Source organism: Brachycentrus maculatus, unplaced genomic scaffold, assembly GCF_059751285.1.
Source record: "Brachycentrus maculatus isolate JH-2025_06_01 unplaced genomic scaffold, ASM5975128v1 h1tg000046l, whole genome shotgun sequence".
NCBI classification, from domain to species: Eukaryota; Metazoa; Arthropoda; class Insecta; order Trichoptera; family Brachycentridae; genus Brachycentrus; species Brachycentrus maculatus.
Genome location: NW_028280800.1, coordinates 804,696 through 831,609, shown reverse-complemented (window position 1 = coordinate 831,609; position 26,914 = coordinate 804,696). Strand labels below are relative to the sequence as shown.

Here is a 26,914-nt window from a genome sequence, read left to right as displayed (position 1 = left end):
GCAATTCTAGAATTAGGTTCAGAAAGAAGGGTGGATACTTGGGTGGGGAGTTGGATTCCTGCCCGTGTTAAGCTATTTAGAAAGTTTTTAGTTTGGGCGATGTTCATAAACTTAGATTGTTTACAATTAAAACACGTGTCAACTAATTAGGTTTATATCTAAGATAAAGAGTTTTACAATGATGTTAACCTACAAATTGTCTAATCAATAACAACATTTGAAAAAATCAATATCGTTTAGTGAAAAAAATGGACAGGATGTAAATATTGCTAGATTAATAAATATCTAAATAATTAATTTAATATAGTAAAAATATTATGTCAAAGCGAATGGAATACAAATCGGATTAAGCATGAATGATCAAAGTAACTGGCATCACAGATGCCAGTTTCGCAGTTGAGAGTCTACCCAACTGTGCCACTGGCAGTAAAAAAAATTACAATGTTATTTGTCATTTTTTCATGTAATATAGGTCAGAAATTAAAAAAAAATAATTAATGATCGTTCTGTTATAAACATAATTTTTCAAGCAAAAATATTTTTTTATGGTATAAAACTCAAAGTTTACTTAAAAGTGGTTGAAAAGGAGTTTCATTTTATGAAGTTTATAAAATGTGTTACAATTTTTTTTAGCAAAAAACACTAAAGAATAATTTCTTTAAAATATACATGCGCGTCTCATAAAACATTTTTACTAGTACCAAACTGAAATATCTTGAAAAAAAATAGTATAGACAATTTTCCTGTACTCGTACAACTTGTCTTTGGAAGTTTCATCAGACAAAATTACTAGTTATCATTTCTTGAATGTTTTTCGCAGATCCATACTTTGTGGCACATTTTATAAACTTTATAAAATAAAATAATAAACTTTATTATTTTATTAAAATTAAACAATTGAATAATCCACTTTATCGAGTCTCATTTTTATTTACGACTAGTTTCGAAAACGACAATTGTATTTATCTTCTGGTACAAATTAAAACTTAACTAGTCGTAAATAAAAATAAAACTCGATAAAGTGGATTATTCAAGTGTTTAATTTTAATAAAATAATCATATCATTCCACAAAGTTAATGCCGAATCAATAAATAAATTTAATTATTTTTAAAAAGTGGTTAAAAACGAAGTTGATTTATTTTATAAAGACTAATTATCAGTTAGAATACTATTGTCATATTTAAAAGATGCATTTACTTTAGTTTTTAAGCACATTGGATATAGGGAGATGGTAATATAAACAAAAAAATTATGATTTTAGATGGACGATTGCAGAACACAAGAAGGTGAGGATCTGTTCAGTTATTTTTTTGATTGGACTCACACGAAATTGTTGAAACATTTAACAGATTTGAAGAATACGGCTATACATCAATTAACAGAAACATGATTCAGACGTCAGTCAAATATGAGATAAAACATATGATCAGTATGATAAAATGGGAAATGGGTGATTGTGACTTCACAACTTGATGATACATTATTATGCATGGGTATTATTAGAACAAGACGGCTTCCAGTTCTCGTATTCAGGTTGAGGGCATTGTGGGTAATGTATGTTGGCTCAGTTTTGTCTCTCCAACATGAAGGAGTACGTATATTCCTTGTCTAGCTGGAACATGCTTTTCTTCTTGATGATGGGATATTGAATCTGAAATAAAAATAAAACATTAGATGTTTAATCCCAAGACATCAAAGTCAGGATACAAATGCGAGAAAATGATTCATAATGCAAGATCTCTATATGTAGTAGAAAGTTCAACCACAATTTGATATATAACTCAGATAAAGTACCATTATCTGTAGAATGGTAAAATAAGGAAAGAATGTGAGGCTAACATACGCATTATCTCATCAAAACACTCTCCTTATCATCCATATATTATCTCATTAATTGATTCGGAAGTCACTTTATAAACACAATAATTATCAATTTTCGATTAAATTTTTATTGATAAATACCACTTTTTCTTATAATGTATTGTGACACGTGTTTCGATGCATTCTGCAACATTCTATTTATTTTTACGGTGTTTGAAAATGATGCGGAATGCATCTGTGAAATCATACTGTGAAACATGTGTCACAACAGATTTGAATAAATAGTGGAATTTACCAATTGAAACTTATATTAAAAATAAGCATTATCGATAAAATTAAGAGGGGTGTCTTGTCAGTGGAGTTCTTTTTATAAAGGTTTTTTGTTTTTGTTTTATTAATGCAACATAATATGTATACCCACAAAAAAGCAAGAATTTTTTTTGAAAATAAAAACAAATTTTACAAATTTCACAATACATATTAGCATATACCCATTTCTTTATTTTGTCTTAAGTCCATATTTTTGTTTGCCCTTTTACTTCCAACGGCAACAAATTAAAAATAGAAGGAACTATCTATGAAGTATTCTACTTCCATATTTACAATTCATTCTTGGGGCCATATACCCTATTTAGTTAGTTGATAGCAAGCATCTGGAAGTCAATAAACGCAAGAGGTCTGATTTATTTATAGATTTGGCGTTTAATTTGCAGAACTCCTTTATAATTTATATATATAATATTAGAATCTACTAAATAGTAGTTTATTATTAACTTAAAAATAAAATTTGTAACCATTGTTTCGCCATGTTATGGTATATTTTTTTCTTTATTAACAGCTGTAGCCAATTTGAACATAATAAATATATTACACGTAAGCCTGAAATATTGTAATTATTCTTGCTTTATAGTTGAGAAGTGACATATTCCAGATACAGGTATTATTATAGGAGTATTGAATCCAGACACTGTCCGGCTGTTATTACAATAAAATATTTGACGGTTTCCCGTGTTTTTGGTTGGGCATAATATTTATCATTTGCAATAACAAAGGACAGTCTAAAATATTGTTCAAAAATTTGTATAAGTTAATCAGATCAAATAATTTTCTCCTATCTCTCAACTTTATTAAATTAAGTAAACAAAGCAAATTGATTAAAATGCAAATAATCCCTAGGTGAATTTATTTTGAATATAACATGCTTATTTAATTTTAATTTATTTAGTTTTTTATTTATTTAACCCTTAAATGCATGATTTTTTTTTTTTTTAGTTAAAAAACATCTCCGACAACAATAACTAAATGCCAAGAGAGTACCCACAGCGCCATCTAATTGTAAAAGGCTGACTTAATTCTAACACCTAGGTGTTTGGCGATTATGCAACAGTGTGAATTATAACAATTTCAGGCGACAAAAGGATGTTTCAACTGATGTGAAATTGTAAATCTTGCATTTATTTAGATTGGCAGTGACAGGGATATTGAAAGCTTTTAAATGTAAATTCACGGTAAAATCGGGATACAATTTTATTTTGTTTCACATTTTCAATCAATTTAGCAACTAAGTTTAAATAATAATTGCTTTGAAAGAGTAGGTCTGTCAGGAAGCCAAGATGCTTCTGTATAAGATCTGGGAATGCGGTGAGACAGCTTTCAATGATGTGAAACTGTTGTTGCAGAATTGCAACAGTATGCATTTAAGGGTTAATATTTTCAAACTAATGGCAGGTAGTCTCCTACTTCTGGAATGGATCTACACAAATGGCGGTGACACTGCCCAGTCAGGGGTGAGTGGAGCTAGAAGTTGCTCACCTTGTTGATGCCCGAGAGGCCGCCCAGCTTGGCGTTGAGCACGAAGGGCACGCCCTCCACGCCGCTCCAGCCGCCGAGGGTGTGGTGGGCGTGGGCGGCGGAGGGCGCGGGCGGCGCGGGCCGCGGGGGGCGCGGCGCCGGGCGCGACGGCTGAAGGTACGACGGACTTAGAGCCTCGTAATCGTGCTGCGAAGAGTCCAACTTCGGGTATTGCTGCAGGCAAAGGAAAACAATATTTTTCGGACGGGTGTTTTTTACACTTGCAACCGCTGGCAACGAGATTTGATAATTATGTACATATAGTCAAGACCTTTTGGCTACTTTCATGGAGTAATAGTTTTTATCTTCCGGACTGGCCGGAGTCATTTCGTCGTAATGTAACACGTTACGATGCGAGCATTCGTATAGTCAGTACAGCGAGCCAAGTGCTCCATCCGAAGTCGCATGCTACCCGCGAATGTTACGTTACGACAAAATGTGGAGGTCAGTCCCCACCTTTATTCCTATAAAGGATCAAGTGATTGATCACCTTGCCCTCTTGTAAGTAACGATCAAGATAATACTGCGTCAATACGATACTCCTATAAAGGATCAAGTGATTGATCACCTTGCCTTCTTGTAAGTAACGATCAAGATAATACTGCGTCAATACGATACAGTGCCCTATCCACCATTGGGTGCAGATAAGGGTTAGAAGAAGAAATTAAGGCGTTAACAAAGAGATTGGTATATATTATTTATATTACAACATATTAGAAATACCTTTCCCGTTCAAAGCGTGTTGATAGACAGATAGATGAAAGTCCATTTTCCCCGCTCATTAAAAAATTTCTTAGTTCCGGTTGAAAAATTTATTAATAATGGTTTCTTACTCTTTTAGCTGCAGAAGGGCTCTTCTTGCTTTCTTGAAGGTTCAGTCTATTCAGTTCTGCCACGAGCACCGAGGTCTTCGGAGGCCTTTCTGGGGGAACTCTTCTGAAACAAGACGTCAAAATAATATATAGCCAATTTTACTATTCTATCATACACATTATTCATCCTATGATGATGTATAAATATTAAAGCATATATACAACTCAACTCAAAAAATTCATGATATCGCTCACTCCTTTCAAGAACGTCACAAATCAAAAAACTTGATTTTTCAGGAGAACGTTTTTAAAGTTTAAAAACATAAGATAATGTCTTAAAAATAAATATCAAGCCACTTATTGAACTTTTTACTGTGCAACAGATCTTTTTAGGTAAAACCTGAAGGTCGTTTCTCCATTTGAAAAATATTTAGGATTTTAAAAAAAATAGTTAAAAAAAACATTTTCTTCAAAATGCAAAAATGCCCAGACCTCCATATTATTCTTCATCTTTATTGAGATGTTATAAAATAACATACCTTTTGTTCTGGTCGGGCGTGTAGTGGCCGTTGACTGCCACGTTCTCGTAATTGGCGTCCCCATTGGTGCCCGCTTCTCCGCGCAGGGGGGAACAGAGCGCCAGGCCGGGGAGGGGCAGGGGGGTGCGGGTATGCGTTGGCGAGCCGCCCCCCACCTTGTAGCAGACCATCACGCCATTTATCTCCCTGCAAAAACGAGTTAGATGTCAATTTCAAAGGATTGATGATGTGCTGGAAAGGTTGGGTTTGGTTACTCTTGGATATCAAGGATAAGGCAGGTAGGATAGGTTAGGTTGGATCACTCCAAAGACATTAAGGATGTGGTAGGTAAGAAATGTTAGGTGGGGTATACTCAGTGGTGGGATTCAGCCGGTTCACACAGGTTCGCTAGAACCGGTGCCTAATTTTTTCTCGCCGAACCGGTCCTTAACCCTTTGTTGTCACACAATGTTCCGATTGAGATAATGTATTGGAGATAAAAGAAGTCGCCTTGATATCAATAATGTAGCTAATTTGATAACGATTGATTTGATAGGTCTCCCATTAGATACCTGGGACCCAGTTCCATCAGTACAAACTTGGTTAAGAAAATGTAACTACACAGCTGATGACACCAGGATTAAAAAAGGAAAATCAAAGCATGAAGATGACAACCAAAAGGCAATTTGGAAGTATTTAAATAAAACTGAATTTGTAGTTATTTTATTTTATGTACTCTGTTCATGTTTTTAGTTATTTCATGTAGGGTGTAAATACCTACTTTGTTACAGAGTTTGTATATATGTATATTATGATTTAAGTTCTACAACATTGTTACATTACTTTTAATTGACTTTAAAATCTGTACCTACTATTATAATTGGAGCATTCTCAGTTGTTATGTGAATATTATGTTTATGTGCAGAATAAAAAAACAAAAAAATGAATAAATGTATGAACTACTTTTTTAAAGGTGGGAGGGGTAGGGGTAGTACGTAAAGGGCGAACCGGTTCTTGAAAATTTCAAATCCCATCACTGGGTATACTCCATACATCAAGGATGTCTACAGATTAGGTGGGGTCACTCCACAGACATCAAGTATGTGGCAGATAAGATGCTTGTGGCTTGATTAGGTCAGGTGCGGCAGGCATGTGGGACGGGTTGGGTTGGTTGACTCACCCCGCGTACTGGAAGCCGGTGGGCGCGCGCTTGAGCCGCGAGCACAGGATGATGTCCGTGAGCTGCTCGGCGGCGGCGCCCGGCGCGAGCAGGTAGCACAGCTGGCGCTTGCGCCACGCGCGCGCCCCGCTGTCGGCTGTCAGCGGCAGCGAGCTGAACCCGGCGGGCGGCGGCTCGGAGGAGGCCACCACGCGCAGCGCCGACACGGTGCGCCCGCTGGTGCCTGCAATCCCGACACTTTACTACACCCATCCAAGAGACAAACGGCTCTTAAACATTACTGTCTAGCATTGGGGGCCGCCAGCTGAGCCCGGCGGGCGGCGGCTCGGAGCAGGCCACCCGCAAAGCATCTACTTTTAGAGGCTTGTCTGCAGATATCATAATAACGATAGGTAAGGTAACTGAGAAAAATTAAACACAAACACCCAGACCAATTGAAAATAAATATTTCTTAAATATATTTTGCACATGGCGGGAATCGAACCTGCGACGCCAGTTTTGCAGTCGAGCGTCTACCTTTTTTCGCCTGCCTCTGCCCCTCAACTCCATACCTGATCCTACTTCCTTTGCCTTCCTTGCTTTCGTCAATTTACAGTTAATTTAATACATAACTGTTGTAATATTTATATATATATATATATATATATATATATATATATATATATATATATATATATATATATATATATATATATATATATATATATATATATATATATATATATATATATATATATATATATATATATATATATATATATATATATATATATATATATATATATATATATATATATATATATATATATATATATATATATATATATATATATATATATATATATATATATATATATATATATATATATATATATATATATATATATATATATATATATATATATATATATATATATATATATATATATATATATATATATATATATATATATATATATATATATATATATATATATAAATATATATATTTATATATATATATATATATATATATATATATATATATATATATATATATATATATATATATATATAAATATATATACGATGCATTGCCCTATGCACCATGGGTGCGAATAAGGGTTAGAAGAATGACATTTAATTCAAAGATATATTTTGAAAATACATTGTGTCAAAAATATTTTTAATAGGTTTATTTGGACATTCAAATAAACTTTTCAAAAATTTAGATAACTATTTAAGAACGAGACATTTAATATTTGGATGGTGTGATGTTTTTTTTTAATTGTATTGCAATTGATCGTAATTTATGTTCTTTATAACTGAAAACAAATGTAAACCGAGAAAAAGTAACGAATACTATCCCCGAAAAAGTAGCGATGTTATCATTGGTCACATAATACGGGCATACTTATGACAAACTTTCGGCAAATTTCATGATTAGACATGAAATTCATATCTTGATATCTCTCCGCATTTCTGGGAATTACTGTAGATGCAAAATTTACAGACCGGCATTGAGCCTCTGTTATCTGTACTCACGATTCGTGAGGTTTATTTTGGGATTAGATACGTAACACTAAAGTGGTACGAATTACAACGCTAGAGCCAGCTGATGGGAAAACCGCGAAACGAAGTAGTCATTACTATGTGCATGATTCATAGACGTAAGAAACAGAAACCGGCTCTGATCGAAACCGGTATGTGTTTGATGGGCCTTGAGGTCAATATGATTCTATTCATACTGTGAAGTGAGCAATTACTAGAGAAACCCACAACCGATTAAGTAAATAACCGATGAACTTGACCGGTTAAATTCATAACCGAATGATTAAATCGCTTACTCCTTTCAAGAAAGTCATAAATAAAAAAAACTTGATTTTTCAGGAGAACGTTTTTAAAGTTTGAAAATATAACACAATTTATTAAAAATAAATATCAAGCCACTTGTTGAATTTTTACTGTGCAACAGATCTTTTTAGGTAAAACCTGAAGGTTTTTTCTCCATTTGAAAAATATTTAGTATATTTAAAAAATAATAAAACAATACCTTTTCTTCAAAATGCAAAAACAACACTTTCTGTCCTGTAGCGGGTAAATATTAAGTTAAAAATTTGCCTGTTTTGTTGGGATAAATTACATTTTCTGAGCATTCCGAAAACATGCACAACTGAAAATTGACGATTTTCGATTTATGACGTTCTTGAAAGGAGTGAGCGAAATGTGATTTAATAAAGAGAATAGTCCGTGAACAGAATCCACTTCCGTGGTGTAATGGTTAGCATGTGTTTAGCTACCGTACTTGGGGTCCTGGGTCCGATTCCCAGAGGGGGAGTGAAGATAAATATAAGTGATTTTACACTCTAATATTTATTTAATATTACCCTGGACTGGTCCCTGAAGCGAAGGAGTGATCCACTTGCCTACATGTAAGTAACGATTAAGATAACGCTGCGTCAATACGATGCAGTGCCCTATGCACCATTGAGTGCGGATAAGGGTTAGAATAATACTAATAATAATAAAGAGAAGACATATTTTTAAACGGATCTACAGTTATTCAAATGCTACACATTATTTTTTTGTAAATTTAAAATAATCGATGCGTTTGTTCGTTATTTTGATTAAGGCGGGATAATCGATATCTCGCAACTTAATTTTCATTGAACCCAGGTAATATTTGAAGTAACTGTTTTTTTTTGTCGTTTAAAACACCATTTTTGCATTGAAAGAATAAGTTTTTCTTCGAAATAAATTTTGAAAAGAATAGGGTTAATGAAAAGTACGGAGTTTAAAAAAAAATTACGATTATATATTCTAAAAAAAAACTAATTCCAATATACATTCTTTTTTTTTTTAAATCGCGCGGAAACACTACAAGCCCGTTTGCATTCTGAATTTCAACGTTTGAGATATCAGCCTTAAAGAAGACTTATATTATCCACTGACACTTCGTGATGGAATTGCATTTTAATATATTATTAGATTAAAACCAATATTTTTAGCTTTTCCACTTTATTTTTATTTGACCAGCTGGTCAAATGAAAATAAGGTGGAAAAGCTAAAAATATTGGTTTGAATCTAATAATATACTTGAAGAAGACGTTATTCAATTCGATCGCCCGTGATCAAACGACTACGAGATCGTAGTAAATTATTCGATATCCGAGACCAGTTATTCATTCCCATCACTAGCAGATGACCGACTTACTAAGCTTTTCCTCAAACCGCAGCGTCACAGAGAGAACGAAAGCATTTTGTCATGCAGTTTGTCATTATTCACGATCACAGTCTGTCAATTACAACAGTTGCCATTTTGTGGAAATGCGTGGTGTTGGCGTTATCAGCGGCGACTGTCTCAGACTCGAAACGAATATTCGCGATCTATTTATACCGACGACCTTTGTTTCAGCTAGTGGACGAGTGTTTTTGCCTAGAATTTTCACTCATGAATTACATGAAATTATAGTAACTTTAAACATAAAGAGTAAATCCACTCACAAGTAGGCATAGGCTATGAAACTTTTAAAGTTGAAGCCTGAGTAGGGACATAATAAACGGTGTTGCATAAGCCGTAGCTAGATTTCAGAGTCACTTGGACGTTAGGTAATTCAAAAAAAAATTCAGCTAGTGATGTCGGTAGGCGAGGAGGAAATAAGTCAGTGATATCGTGATGCACACACAAGAGAGCGGCATTGAACAATTTTGACTAAGCGAGTGTTTTTGCCTAGAATTTTCACTCATGAATTACATGAAATTATAATAATAATAATAAACCCTTATCCGCACCCCAATGGTGCATAGGGCACTGCGTCATATAAACGCAGTGTTATCTTGATGGTTTACACATGAAGGAAAGGTGATCAGCTCTCCGCTTCAAGTACCAGTACAGGGCAATATTGAATAAATATTACAGTGAAAAAATCACTCATATTTATTCTTACCCCCCCTGGGAATCGAACCCGGGTCCTACAGAACGGTAGCCGAGCGTGCTGACCATTACACTACGGAGGCGGACAAAAATGAAATTATAGTAACTTTAAACGTAAAGAGTAAATCCACTCACGAGTAGGCATAGGCTATGAAACTTAAAAAGTTGACGCCTGATTAGGGTCATGATAAGCGGTGTTGCATAAGCCGTAGCTAGATTTCAGAGTCACTTGGACGTTAGGTAATTTAAAAAAAAAACAATTTTAATATAAAGGAAATTTAAATATAAAACAATAAAAATGCATATTACTACGCAAATAGAGTGCAAATGATGTTCATTTTGTGTCAATTTAAACTGGCGCCTCTATAGTAGATTGATCACCGCGTTTGGCTGCCATGCTGGAGGTCCCGGGTTCGATTCCCAGGGGGACAAAATGAGTAAAAAGTGTTTTTTCACTGTAGTAATTATTCAAATTAACCTGGACCTGAGTTCAAACGGAAGACCGATCACCTTGCCTGCATATAATTTATGATCAACTTAACATTGCATCAATTTTATGCAGTGCCCTATGCACCTTTGGTTGCGATAAGAGAAAAATATCTCGTTCCCTTTGGGTTTCTTATATTCAGGTTCAACTGTACATATATAGACACCCCGTCCTTTATTTTGGGTAATTTATTGACCCCACCCAGTCTGTTTCTGCCACGAAGCTTGTCACATTAATCGACCGTAACTGATGAACGACCTTTTTCCGTTGAAATAACAAATAAGCGACTCAAGGTATCATTTTAAAAGTCAACGTCCTGCGACGTCGGCAGGTGGTAAGAAACATGATTAAATAATTCAATATGGATTACATCGAGTTAATCCGTTTCCCGGATGTGGGGAATGCCCGCATTGTTTGATTCCATATCTTACTTGGGACATAAATTGCTATAAAAATATAGTACTATGGTAAAAAATTGTAAAAATGCAAGTATACATTGCTCACTCCTTTCAACAACGTCATATTTCAAAAATCGTCAATTTTCAGTTGTGCGTGTTTTCGAAATGCCCAGAAAATGTATTATATCCCAGCAAATGAGGCATATTTTTAACTTAATATTTACCCGCTACAGGGCAGCAAGTGTTGTTTTTGCATTTTGAAGAAAAGGTATTGTTTAATTTTTTTTAAATGCACTAAATATTTTTCAAATGGAGAAAAAACATTCAGGTTTTACCTAAAAAGATCTGTTGCACAGTAAAAAGTTCAATAAGTGGCTTGATATTTATTGTTAATACATTTTATTATATTTTTAAACTTTTAAAACAATCTCCTGAAAAATCTAGTTTTTTTATAAGTATATGATGTTGTTCAAAGGAGTGAGCGACATGAGTTATTAAAATATCCTGTCAATACTCTACATACCAAAAATTTGAGATTTTTAAAAACCTTTAATTAAAATGATGTGAATTTGTACATACCTAAGTACCTACTGGATTTGACCCCCGAAAATTTTGTTGTCAGGATACTCGTATTACAGATTTATTTTAAAAATAGAATAAGCCAATGCCTTTTTTTTTAAATTTAATATAGTTACATATTTTACACAATTTCTATACATTTCTACTTAATACAATATTATAATTTTAGTTGCGGTGATACTCTCCAAAAAAGAGACTGAGCTCTTGTGCTTGGAGAGACTTTTTTCTCCGAAGTTATTTCATTGTTTTTTCTTCATTTTTGTCGTTGATAGTATGTTATACATTTAAAAATACATTATATTACTGGGGAATCTATATTTTTATGCGGTATGAGGGAGTTTCATTGTTTAGTTTTCTATTGTAGTCTGTATATGTTTTATCGTCCGCCTCTGTAGTGTAATGGTCAGCACGCTCGGCTACCGTTCTGGAGGTCCCGGGTTCGATTCCCAGGGGGGTCAAATAAATATATGTGATTTTTTCACTGTAATATTTATTCATTATTACCCTGGACTGGTACCTGAAGCGGAGGGGTGATCACCTTTCCTTCGTGTGTAAACGATCAAGATAACACTGTGTTCATATAAAGCAGTCCCCTATGCACCATTGGGGTGCGGATAAGGGTTTTATTATTATTTTGTATTATATGTTTTTAGTGTTCGTTAAGTGTCTTTTTTAAAGTGTTTGTGTCTTTTATATTTTTCATACATACTTCATTCCATTTTTAAACATTGAAAAAAATCGAGAAAAGAATGATTTTTATTTAAATCGATCAATCGATTCATTTATAAATCGATCAATCAATTCATTCATAAATCGATCAATCGATTCATTCATTATGGTTGCATCGATTTAATACTTTTTTATGCTTCATTCACTCGGAACAAGCTTCCTTTATGCAGTTCATTCCGCGGATTAAGGTCAGCTAGTCCGCTAATGGGTGGGAAAAAGAGACAATCAAAGTAGGCGCCCACTGCGCCCACGTTGGTGCATTTTTCACTTTCGCGTGCGAATAGTATAATAACAGTCGCTTTGTGCTATTGTTGTACTTTCGTGCTCTTACGGCACCTAATTATTATTGAGAACGAAATAATTCATTCATAAAAAAACGGTCATTACGAGAGGTGACACAGCTGGCATATGAGGAAATGAAGAAACGAGGCCAAAAAAAGATTATTAGCAAATATGTACTGTAAAATATGTAATTAGACAATCTTGTACAGTGGAACATTAATGCATCGAAATATTTTGATTGAAACCCTTATCCGCACCCCAATGGTGCATAGGGCACTGCTTGATCGTTTACACATGAAGAAAAGGTGATCAGCCCTCCGCTTCAGGTACCAGTCCAGGGTAATATTGAATAAATATTACAGTGAAAAAATCACTTATATTTATTTTACCCCCCCCCCCCTGGGAATCGAAGCCGGGACCTCCAGAACGGTAGCCAAGCGTGCTGACCATTACACTACGGAGGCGGACATATATATATATATATATATCGGCTGACCATTACACGACGGAGGCGGACATCGAAATATAACAAATAAAATAATGAGTTGAAACAATTAATTATAACGAATTCCTACATAATGTTTTTTTTATTCTCTTGAACTATATATAGCGTTCAATTAAAATTGAGAAAATTAGTTTAAATATATTTTTTTTAAAAAAAGCACTCGTTTAAGACTACTTTTTCATTGATTAAAATTAAACACTTGAATACACCACTTTAATGAGTTTTATTTATATTTACGACTAGTTTCGAAAACTTACAGATGTTTTCATTTTCTGGTACAAATTAAAACTTTGTACCAGAAGATGAAAACATCTGTAAGTTTTCGAAGCTAGTCGTATATATCAATAAAACTCATTAAAGTGGTATATTCAAGTGTTTAATTTTAATAAAATTATCGTGTCATTCCACAAAGTTAATGCCGAATCAATAAATAATACTACTTTTTAAGTTTATCAATGTAAAGTGTTTTCAATGTTGTGTTGTCCCGTGGTTAGTGTCACGGACTCTTGAGTCAGAGTTTCTCGGTTCGAGCCCACTCTACTACAATTTGATACTTATTTTTAATTTATTATTAGATTAAAACCAATATTTTTAGCTTTTCCACTTTTTTATTTGACCAGCGACCGGGTTTCGTCGTTACCGACATCATCAGACTGATGATGTCGGTAACGACGAAACCCGGTCGCTGGTCAAATAAAAAAGTGGAAAAGCTAAAAATATTGGTTTTAATCTAATAATAAATTAAAAATGCAATTCCATCACGAAGTGTCAGTGGATAATATAAATCTGATACTTATTTCTAATAACGAGCCGCTTAGGCTCATAAAAATAGTGTGAAATCGAAGTATATTTGTAAACAATAAAAACACAAATATTTGTCTTTTTTTAAACAAAAAACAAAAAAAAACACTAGATAGAAGACTAGAAAATTTTGCATTTTCACCTGTTGATGAGAGCTGGAAGGTTGTGTCGCAGCGTGCTTGATTCTAGCGAATTCGTCAATAGTATTTACAAATAAGCAAATTTAACCGATTTCTAGTGATTTTTTTGTACACAACCATTATACAAGATTTACATACAACGAAGGTTTGATAGTCCCAAGAATTAACAATATGGGAGTCGAACACTGCAATATATCGTTCCGAACATTTTTAATTTGTTGCCGACCGATGTAGAGGTCAAAAAAAATGTGGAACAAAGGCAAAATAAAGGAATGGGTAAATGATCAAGAGTTATTTTTATGAAAATTGTAAAATAGTTTATATTCTTAATTTTTTCTCTCTTTTTTTTGTGTGGTTAACATAAATAAAAGCAAAAAAAATGTATGTAAAAAGAAATCCACGACAAGACACACAAGGTGGCTTGGTGGGTCTCTAAAAATTAAAAAAAAAAATGTTTATAATTGTTCTTTAAATAAATGTATACAATTTATGTAAATAAAATTAAAAATTAAAATGAAAAAAAGGTAGTTAGTAAGACACTATAAGACCCTATAACAAGTAAAAGTGACTGACAGCGTTCTGTCTGTTATAGCCTTGAATTACTTCCTTATAAAATGATTTTTGTTGCGATGTGTTTACACTGAGCGAGAATAATCGGCAATTTAAAAATAAAAACAAGTCTATTTGGGTTGATAATGGATCAAATGGGTTTTAATTGTTAGGCAGGAAGGCGTTTTACTGAGGAAATGCGTAAAGAATGAAAGAAAGATCACGCGGGTGACCTTCTGGCGGTCATGGTGCCTGATTGCTTGGTAAATTTTCTACAAAAATACATAGTAAAAAAGGGGCATGTGGAACGTATGAGTGAGGAAAGAACGGTTAAACAAATTTATGAAGCGAATGTAGTAAGAAAAAAATTATGTTATTGCGAGTAACGCCTTAACACTAGTTTTCGATGATTTCGTTGATTTCAGTGACATTACTATACATGTATACTTAGGTAGTTTATTTAAATATATTTATTTTAACCAACCGACTAACTCTGATGCCACTTCAACAAAGTCATTATCGTAGTTTGTGCAAATATTTATTCAAAACTTTGAAATACTTTACTACTGCTTTATAATATTACGATTATACATATTTGATCAGTGTTCGCATGCAATGCATGTTTTTCCTAACTCCGTATGCAAACATTGGAAAATTTACATGCATTATTTCATTTCTCAATATCTCGGTCTGAAATCATTATTCACAGTCAACAATGGAAACCTTATTTGGGGGTTCATTGTCTGGATTTATTCAGAGTCTTGTGAATAATAAATAATTCATTACAATAGGTGTAAGTTCAGTTTATAAGAAAAAATAATAAAATAATAAAAGTAAAAAATAAAATACAAAATTTGAAACGCCCCGGGAGCGCCGACTCTTTAACGGTTAAATTTTTAAGTGGATCCTAAGATCCTAAGATTGTCTAAACAATATAAAGATTAGTTTATTGACGGACTGACTTAATGAAAGCTTAGATCTGAAGCGTCCAAATCAGAATGCGTTCAGCCGCGCTCAGGGCTGGTCGTGTGCTCACGCTCATATAAAAAAGGAACTAACTAACTAACTAACCATCACGCCGCTTCCTCGCAGGGGTAGGCAGAGATAATCGAACGCCACACCACTCTGTCTTTGCAAACATTCCTCGCCTCTTCCACATTCATGCATCTCCTCATACATACCCGACGATTATTACGACCTGGCCGCTTTCAAGTATTTGCCATACCTGACTGTGCCAAGTTTTCCTTGGTCTTCCTCTGCTTCTTTTTCCAACTACATTTGCCTCATAAATTTGTTAAACCGTTCTTTCCTCACTCATACGTTCCACATGTCCAAACCATCTCAACACACCTTTCTTAATTTTATCGATAATGTTATCATCGATAAAATTAAGAAAGTTAAACTTATATGTCATACTTCCATGTTTAAACTCGCTTTAGTTTTTTTCAGGGCAATATTAAGCTCGTAAGATATCAAATAGTCAATGATCACGTTTTTGTTAAAAAATGCACTTGGTCAATTTCTCCTGTGTGACTACCAAATATAAAAAAAAATGCTATCCACAAAATTGAAATTGGAATGAGATTCCTATTGATACATGGAGGGTACCTAGCTACCTATATCATATTACTAAAGGATTTTTTTTATGGCAACATCGGCCGATGACTCTCGACTCAACAGAAGAGGCCTTATTGAATTTAATCTAATCTGAGTACTCAGTGACTAGCACTCATTACGATCTCAAGGGGCCGCTCTTATTATCAAGTGGGTACCTACCTATGCACGAGTACCTACTTACAAACCCCTCTTTACGAAATCACTAACAAACCTTGTAATATGGTTAGTTTTTATGAAATATTATAAACATACGTATATGAACGTATGTACCTACTATAAAATATGTAAACAATAAATTTATGTAAAATAAAATAACAAGTAGGTATATATTAGTTTTTGCCAAGTATATTTTATTTGACGAGTGACCTGGTTTCGTCGTTACCGACATTATCAGACTGGTCTGATGATGTCGGCTACGACGAAACGCGGTAACTGGTCAAATAAATTAAAATATATATGGGGAAAAAGCTATATCGTTGTTATTTTATTATATAAAATGCAGTTCCAACAAAAAATATCAAATATGTTATTATTCGGACCTGACGATGGAAGTTTAGCTTCCGGAACTAGTAATAAACTCAAGCGGTATAAAAACAACTGTTTCCTCAATCATTTTAAGAAATATCAGTACAAAATTTAAGTTTATTTTTATTTTAGAGTACATTTTTCCTCCTACAACACTTTTTTTTATTGTTTATCAATTTTAAATAATTAATAATAAATAAAAAAATCACAAGTGAAAAACCCACCAAACCGCGAAATTAAATATCAGTGGGTTTTAAAAAATGTTTACAAGGAAAACTAAGATATAAAGTAACTGGTTTAAAATACCTTTTTATACATTATATTAATAATTTACAAAATATCACCATTGTCGATAAAATTAAGAAAGGTGTGTTGAGATGGTTCGAGCAAGTGAATCGAATGACTGAAGATAGGATAGTTGAACACATTTGTGAGGCGAATGTGGTTGGGATAGGAGCAGAGGAAGAATAAGGAAAACATGGCGTGATCAAGTATTTCAAATACTTGAAAGTGGTCAGGTGTAAGAGGCGAAGATTGTGTGCAAAGACAGATACGTGTGGCGTTCTATTTTCTCTGCCTAACCCTGCAGAAGTGGCGTGATGGTTAGTTATTTAGTTAGTTATATCAGTGTTCCGCAAACTTTTTCTGTTCAAGGTACACCAGCCAAACCAAGAAATTTTAGAGGTACACCAAAGAAAAAAAATAGCTTATTTAATATTGATTTATTATTAAAATTGTGAGCCTGTTTAACTGAGCACAGGCAGTCAAAATTCGTAAGTTGTAAGTGTTATCTTCACAAAACTAGATTTTTTCACCAGCTAATCACCACGCTACACCAGTGTGTCGCGGCACAAACTTTGCAGACCACTGAGTTATATCACCAAAATAATACATTACGCAATAAATAAAAATAAATATTTATTGACTTGGCGTTTAATTTGTAGAACTCCATTTTAATTTATGTATTAATTTTAAATCAAACACAGATTTTTTAGTAACTTAGTAGACTCAAAAAATCTGTGTTTGATTTAAAATTAATACATAAAATAAAAATAAATACACTGGGGAACTTCTAGAAAATTTGGTGATGGACTTACAGCCTTGTATTATTTAGATTGGCAGTGACAGGTATATTGAAAGCTTTTAAATGTAAATTCATAGTAAAATCGGGATACAATTTTATGTTGTTTCACATTTTCAATAAATTTCGCAACTTAGTTAAAAAAAAATTGCTTAGCAAGAGCAGATCTGTCAGGAACCCTAGATGCTTCTGTATCAGATCTGGGCATGCGGTGGGACAGCTTTCAATTACGCAATAAATATAAACTGTTTTTTCTCCATCTTTATTCAAATCCCTATTTCTCCGTTCTCGATTAAAGGAGGTTTGGAACACTCCAACTTGTCTCTGAATGCAGTTTCCAACGTATCATTTAAGATCCCCGGCACTTAATAGATGTCATTTATTAATACGGGGCAAGTGCGTATTCATCGGTAAGTAAGTCTGACGCAGCATGTCTCGAGATTTGAGACGGTCGAAAAACTGAATTTAATTGATACGAGAAGCAGTCAAGAGGCCTACATATGAGTGTATTGGAACGAACCTTTAATATGTGCCTGAGAGAGCCCTTGAAGAAATTGATTCGCTAAGATATGTGGCAATAAAAGCGATACTCTCTTAATGACTATACAGTTTTTGATTTCTTAATAACTATACAGACGTCAAGGTGAAAACTACATGATTTATTGAAGATTGTACTAAAAGTGCGTCTGATTTTTTTGGACTGACAATGTACGTAGTGTATCAATATTATATATAATAAAATATAATAAAATGTATATCAAGCCACTTATTTTACTTTTTACTATGCAACAGATCTTTTTAGGTAAAACCTGAAGGTTTTTTCTCCATTTGAAAAATATTTAGTATACTTAAAAAAATAATTAAACAATACCTTTTCTTCAAAATGCAAAAACAACACTTTCTGCCCTATAGCGGGTAACTATTATAATAAGTTAATAATATGCCTCTTTTGCTGGGATATAGTACATTTTCTGGGGATTCCGAAAACATGCACAACTGAAAATTGACGATTTTTGATTTATGACGTCCTTGAAAGGAGTGAGCGATATATGTATGTATGTATCCCTAGGAATGACCCCTTATCAAACCCGATTTTTAACATGAATTTGTACGTACGCTTCATTAAATGTACACATCTCATTACAGAATCCAAATCGATGAAAACTTATCATTTACCCATACAAGTATGTGTGCTCACGAGCAGGCAGTTAGTATACCAATAGACGTTTAACATTTTTTTTTAAATATACATATTCAATGAGAACGCGTTGACAGTATCTCTAATTAGTGGGTCAAATCTGCCGCCAGCCTCTCAGTAGAACAAAACTCTAAATGAAAGCGAATCCTAGCGACGATTGGAGGCAAAATAAACATCAGTGTATCTCGAAGAACTCTCGTCAAATTAAAGGAACTGGGTTGAGTAAACAGTGCTGGAAATAGTTATAGCCATTGTCTCGACGGACAGTCTCGCTCACAGAAAGCGACTGTCCATTCACAAGCATAAATCTTTATCGTGGTGAGCCATCGCGGAGACGTACAGAAATAAAACATTAAACTTTCTGAATTACAATAGCAAGAAACAAAGTATTTGGACACACTTAAAATGTTGTAAATAATCCATTTTTAATTAATGTTTTACTTAGTAAATACCACTATTTACTATTTCTTAAAATCTACTGTGACACGTGTTTCGATGCATTCCGCATCATTTTCAAACACCGTAACGGTGTAAAATAGATTTTACCACAAAGTGACTGCCGAATCAATGAATGAAATTGTTGTAAATAAATTAACTGGTCAAATTATTATTATCAAACCATATCCGCTCCCTAGGTGGAGCATATGGAGTCCACAAACTGTTTAGGCTTTTCTGTCGGCTGCCAGCTCCCTTGCGTCCTCCCAAGTCAGATTCGCGTCCCGAAGTTCTGACGAGAACTACCGACGAATTGTCAGCAGTGGCCGTCCTGGGCGGCGCGAACCTGATGCCTTGTAAAAGAGGCAAGCTTGATTAAGGCTCTCGCGAGGCATGCGGAGTACATGGCCAAGCCAACTGAATCGCCTTTTCTTGACGACAGTTGTGACCAAGATTTGCTGCGTACTACGCCTTATCTCTTCATTCCTCAAAAAGTCAAACCACCAATATCAAATTATAAGCTAAAATAATAAAAATTATAATGATATTTTCTGGCGTTTCTCATGTATGTGATTATAATACAGGATTCGGATCTCACATACTAATAAAAGAGTTTGTGCGCAATTAAAAAGCTTCTTTTCATCTCACCAATAGATGTCTCTAGTAAAGTTCTAAAGATTCAAGAACAACGTGTCGAAATTGGTTAATATATACCTCGGTCTTCCTCTGCTCCTATTTCCAATTATATTCACCTCAGAAATTTGCTTGAATATTTTAACGATTAAAACAAAATACATAAAAATATAAATTTTAAAAAATCACGGAAGCATGGGTCGATTTCACTTTATCCTTTCTAATTGGGACTATACACAACGTCCAGATACTTAGTTACCCATTCAAATTTACCTCCATGGAAAGATTTTGTGTGTAGGTCATTTTACATTGAGGTCAACGTCCACAGAATGCTGTACAAGGTGAATTGTGACGCGGACCTAATTGCAACGCCTTTGACACAAAATTTTCACAGATGTGTCGTATTAAGCAACGGACATCCGCTTTTGCTTCGGCGATTGCACTTTCTAATAAGGCGTTTTGTGGCTTCCAAATTCCTTCGATGGCTGCACGGCATTTTTATCGTATAAAAAACGAAAAGCAAAAAAGGCACGTCCGCATCCGTTATATGCTCGTAGAAATTTTTTGAGCAATTTTTAGGGCATTTTCGCTTGAAATTTTTGGGGCATTTTCGTTTGAAATTTTTAGGACAAAAACCACACGAGTTATAAAATTATGTATTTTTATTATTTTTAAAAGGAATAACCCGCAACGGTTCTATTTTAGATGCTTGTCTGCAGGTAAGATAGAAAGGATAGGGAAGGTAAATGTGAAAAATACATTTACAAACACCCAGACCAATTGAAAATAAATCTTTCTTGAAATCATTTTGCAATTGGCGGGAATCGAACGCCAGGTTCGCAGTCGAGCGTCTACCCAACTACACCACGGCGCCTGTCCATATATACCACATGTATCGTTGTTATATAAAAGAATATGGAAGTCTGAGCGAGGAGCCACACGTGTCTCCGCGCACAATTAAAAAAATATCTATAATTAAGAATTAGATGTTTTTAGAATATACTTACATTTATTGTAAAAAAAATCAAAAAAATATTTAACTCATAACCTTAATTAAATAATTTTTTTCTTTCAAAGCCACATATTTATTTCGTAAACTTTTTTTTTCATTACAAACACGGTGTTTTAAGCAACAACAAAAAAACAAACGTTAAATGTTACACCATCGATTATCCCTATTTAAATTAGACCTCAGCATGGGAGCGAGCTTTCATGGTGTTATGCCTTTTTCGCAGCCATGACATTTCTCTTCTTTCTCCCATTTTCTCTAGATCATGGTTTGAAAAGTATAAAATACTTTAGATTAACAGCAAGACTTTGATGTGTATTTTTGAAGAAAAAAAAACAACTATTTCTATTTCTTGTATATTTTTCTTTATTAACAAGATTGTGCAAAATATTCTGCAATAATATAAATTCTAAATAATTAAAAAATAAAAAATAAATATTCTCACGAAAAAAATATAATCGGCGAGTAAAAAAAAATATATATATAAGTCACCTTCGATCGAAAACCAAATCTCATGGGATTTTATCTTGGCAAATATTTTCGTCTTAACAAATAAGAGACTATGACCACGATAAATATTATGGTTCAAGCAATCTTTGCTATAGGAAATTTCTATCCAATTAAAGATATCTATCGTACACATGCGCTTAATTTAGTAGCCGACCTTGACAAAAAATAATGTACATAATTAGTTGTTTTTGACATACATAACGTAAGAATATGTAACAATTTGTAGAGCCATGTGAAATTGGCCTGTATGTTATGTAAATGTACCATAAGTGATACTTATCACAAACCAGTACTTATATATCGAGTGTGAATTAGATACAGGTTTTTCGCTTCAAATTGAACGTTTTATGAACCAAATTGTACGCCATACAAATAAAATTGGACGTTTCATGAACCAAATTGTACGCCATACAAATCAAATTGGACGTTTCATGAACCAAATTGTACGCCATACAAATCAAATGGGGCGTTTTATGAACCAAATTGTACGCCATACAAATCAAATGGGACGTTTTATGAACCAAATTGTACGCCATACTTATCAAATTGGACGTTTTATGAACCAAACTGGACGTAAAACAAGTAAAATTGGACGTTTCGAAAGTCAAAATAATCTGGTGGGAACACGGAACACATGTCTTCTAACCCTTTCCGCACCAAAAGGTGCATAGGGCGCTGCCATACATACACGACATACACTAAGGCAGGATGATCGTTCCCGCGCTTCAGGTACCGCGCCAGGGTAATATTAAATAAATATTAGAGCAAAAATACTTTATTGACTACAAAATACGTACTTGTTTCAAATTATACTTTATTCATTCATTCAAACCCTTATCCGCACCCCAATGGTGCATATGGTACTGCATCATATAAACGCAGTGTTATCTTGATCGTTAACACATGAAGGAAAGGAAAGCCCTCCGCTTCAGGTACTAGTACAGGGTAATATTAAATAAATATAAGGGTAAAAAAACTACTAGAATACTGCATTAGTGACCCTTATTTGCACCCAATGGTGCATAGGGCACTGCATAAAATTTATGAAATTCGATAATTTATTATTTGAAGGCAAATTAGATTAGTCTTGCGTTTCAGTTACCAGTCCAGGGTAATATCGAATAAATGTCACAGTGAAAAAACAAGTACGTATATTCCACCAGGATGGCAGCCGAACACGCTAACCACTGCGCCACCCCAATGACGTCGAATTATTTCTGGTTTTGGTGTTTAGTCAACCAAGTGCGGTATAATAAGTGTGCGCATAATCCAATGCCATTTGCGATCGGTTGCGCTATCGAGTACCTACCCACCGCGGCCTATTGCTCTCGCGATGCCCTACTTGCGTAAGCATCGAACCCGATACCGAAGGGCGATGAAAGTACAATTTTACTAATGATTATTTTTAAAGAAAGACGCCAAATAAACATATATGGCTCACTCCTTACAACAACGTCATATATCAAAAATCGTAAATATTCATTTGTGCATGATTTCGGAATACCCAGAAAATGATTTATTATTAGATTAAAACCAATATTTTTAGCTTTTCCACTTTTTTATTTGACCAGCGACCGGGTTTCGTCGTTACCGACATCATCAGACTGGTGTCACCACCAGTCTGATGATGTCGGTAACGACGAAACCCGGTCGCTGGTCAAATAAAAAAGTGGAAAAGCTAAAAATATTGGTTTTAATCTAATAATAAATTAAAAATGCAATTCCATCACGAAGTGTCAGTGGATAATATAAATCTATTACCCAGAAAATGTACTATATCCAAGCAAAAGCGGCATATTTTTAACTTAATATTTACCGCCTACTGGGCAGAGAGTGTTGTTTTTGCATTTTGTAGAAAAGGTATTTATAATTTTTTTAAATATACTAAATATTTTTCAAATGGAGAAAAAAAGAGGTTTTATGTGGTAAAATGTGCGTAGAACGATGAGTAAAATTATGAATTGATACGCTCCAATATCGATTTCTCTTTTAGTTATTATAAAAACATATCGGATGTCTTTTACACACACATGACGAGAAATTACACACACGTTTAAGAGAAATATTGTTGACTAGTTGATAAAGAAAATTTCTATTATTTGATAAAATCATGTAATGTAAGTTTATAATACAGTCATACTTTTATGTACATGAAAGCTTATTTTTATTTTTAGATTACTTAAGTGAAAACCTCTGATTGGAATGTTATGCTTTATGAAGCAGTGCCCTATGCACCATCGGGGTGCGGATAAGGGTTTTATTATTGTATTATTATCCTTTCACTATTATTAGTACGGCTGTCCAAATTTAAAACACAGTAAGGGACATTTTTTGTAGTAGGTTTTTTTTTGCATTTATGGACTAAGTAGACTCTACTTAGTCCAAAAATGCAAAAAAAACCTACTACAAAAAAATGTCCCTTACTGTGTTTTAAATTTGGACAGCCGAGTAGGCAGTAATGCAATGTAAACTCACCCTCGGACTTGGATATGCAGAGGTACCGAGGAGGAGGAGGGTTTTATTATTTCACTATTATTCTTTCAGCAGTATTAGTAGACAGTACTGCAGTGTAATGTCCGCCTCCGTAGTATAATGGTCAGCACGCTCGGCTACCGTTCTGGAGGACCCGGGTTCGATTCCCAGGGGGGGTAAGAATAAATATGAGTGATTTTTTCACTGTAATATTTATTCAATATTACCCTGGACTGGTACTTGAAGCGGAGGGCTGATCACCTTTCTTTCCTTCATGTGTAAACGATCAAGATAACACTGCGTTTATATGACGCAGTGCCCTATGCACCATTGGGGTGCGGATAAGGGTTAAAAAAAAAAAAAAAAGTGCAGTGTAAACTCACCCTCGGACTTGGATATGCAGAGGTACCGGCACGAGCGCTTGCCGAAGACGAGCGGCTGCCGCCAGAGGTCCGCGTCCGAGTCCTCGTCGTAGGTCTTCAGGATGGGCCAGTAGCCGGCCGGGCAGCGCGCGCCCTGCTCCACCACGTGCAGCGCCGTGATGGGCCGCTCGTCGGGCAGCCGCTCGCTCAGGGCCCCCAGAGCGCCCCCGACGCCCCCATTGCCGCCGCCCTCCGACGGGAACTTGGGGCCCTTGGCCGACTTGGACATGCCGGCGCACCTGATGAGAGATGAGAGCGGCCTTATCAACAATTGCTCAAAATTTTAAATCGCCTGTGATCAGTTTAGCAGGCTTAGATTTTGCATTAAACAAATCATGTAATTTGTATTTTCGCGTTATATTAATTTTAATAATTATTCAATATTAATCAAGACCGAGGAAAACCTGGCACAATCAGGTATGTCAAATACTTGAAAGCGCCCGGGTCAGGAGTCGTAATAATCGTTGGGTATGTATGAGGAGATGCACGAATGTAGAAGAGGCGAAGAATGTTTGCAAAGACAGAGTGGTGTGGCGTTCGATTCTCTCTGCCTACCCCTGCGGTGAAGCGGCGTGATGGTTAGTTAGTTAGTTGTATTAAATAAACTTTGTTTTTATCTTTGGTGTACCTCTAAAATTTGTTGAATTGGCAGGTGTACCTTGAACAGAAAAAGTTTGCGAAACACTATCGAGTTAACTCTACACTATTTCATGCAGTGCCCTATGTACCATAGTTGCGAATGAGAAGAAAACAACAAGAGGGGTTATTTAGGCACACATTATCATTTCGCATGTACCTATTCGGCGATATTACGTATTGTTATTAGGTGGGATACAATGCCCTTTGGCTAGACGAGGAGTAACGACATAGCAAAGCATGAAAGGTCAATGGCTTTGCTTTGTCTCAAAACACACGCATTTTGAGACTTTATTGATTTTTATTGTTAATGCAGACATATTAACAGTATCGTCTTTAACTGAAATTAATAAAACCGACGAATCTTAATGCCTGAGAACGAGACTTCAATGAATTGACAAGGTAAACAAAACATTTTTCAAAAACTACGATACCGTATGTTCAAACGTTGTGTTTACCAATGCTCGTAATAATAGCATATGGTATGTTAATTTTAATAAAAACAAAGATTTTTAACACTTACAAATGTATTCCAACCTTGCGAAGTCCTTTCTTCCGATAATATAATCACAGAATGCAAATATTATGCAAGACAAAAAATCCGATAACACCACTGTTTATTGCACAATTCACTAAAATAAAAACTAATTTAAATGTGTAAGAATAATTTAACAAATCTAATTTATTAACGCCTGTTGTCTGGCTTATTAATTGATATGTCGTCGGGGTTAATAAGGAAACTCGAGAATTCCTCTGACATTTTTCAACTGACGAAAAATACAAAACTGGCGTTAAACTATTATACAAATATTTGTGAGAAACAAATATTGCTTATTTTCACATTTTCACTTTAAAATAGCACCATATAAACACCGATGCATTCCTTCAAATGTAAAAATTAAAAATACTCGCTCCCTCACCCGACCCGGCCGAACAAGAATAAAATAATACCAATATTTTGACAGTAATCAAAACTTCACTTACCAACTCAAAGATACTACAAAGTAGAAATACCAACCTTCAGAATATTACACCATAGAAGAAATATTATAAAATTCTCATGGGAATATTTATTTCTTTAAAAAATAGGGTATATCTTTAACTTTGATATGACCATACTAAGATAGGGTTGTACATCGCCATCCAAATACCATCGATTTGGAAAGAATAATTTAGAAGTAGGTTCCTAGCTACACATTCAGTGCCACCTAAATTTAATATTTGTAGAAAGCATCTATTCAATTAATTTAGAATTTTTACAGGTTTAGCAACCACACTCAAGGTATAATAATATTAAAGTATTAAAGTTAATATCAATTATAACCATAAATGACTAGTTTATACTTGAAAGTGGTCAGGTTAGGAGTCGTAACAATCGGCGGGTATGTATGAGGAGATGCATGAACGTGGAAGAGGCGAAGAATGTTTGCAAAGACAGAGTGGTGTGGCGTTCTATTCTCTCTGCCTACCCCTGCGGGGAAGCGGCGTGATGGTTAGTTAGTTAGTTAGTTAATAATCTTTGCACAAATTCATCATTACGAAACAACCTTTTCCATTCACACCACATCCTACTGTTTGCAGTTTTGAAACGAATGATGAAATTATATTGAAAAATATTTTACTAATATTTGAAGTATTTTTCACTGTGATTTTTTATTTTATAACTTTATTAAATGTTAAATGATGTTATTTTATACGTTTTGCAAAATACATATTTTTTAAGAAAGAATGAATACTAAAATTTTTAGCTGTCGTTACATAGATGAATTTAATGTGTAAAAACTGGCATTGATTCTCTCGATATTTTTTT

General features: G+C 34.4%; 1 protein-coding gene across 2 annotated transcripts; it reads right to left on the bottom strand.

Annotated features, from left to right (window-relative positions):
* Nucleotides 1-1,425: 1,425 nt before the first annotated feature.
* Mvb12 (multivesicular body subunit 12-like Mvb12) lies at nt 1,426-26,056 on the bottom strand. 2 transcript variants are annotated; one of them, XM_088277557.1, is made up of 7 exons: nt 25,628-26,056; nt 24,430-24,707; nt 6,184-6,406; nt 5,025-5,210; nt 4,507-4,609; nt 3,635-3,847; nt 1,426-1,652 (listed from the first exon to the last, which is right to left on the bottom strand). In XM_088277557.1, exons 2-7 carry the CDS (start codon nt 24,695-24,697, stop codon nt 1,566-1,568), a joined length of 1,080 nt encoding a protein of 359 aa, XP_088133683.1. In that variant the 5' UTR covers nt 24,698-24,707; nt 25,628-26,056; the 3' UTR covers nt 1,426-1,565. The 2 variants fall into 2 exon arrangements, with proteins under 2 accessions (XP_088133683.1, XP_088133684.1); XM_088277558.1 differs by having other exon boundaries at nt 4,507-4,606; nt 25,628-26,053.
* Nucleotides 26,057-26,914: the final 858 nt, after the last annotated feature.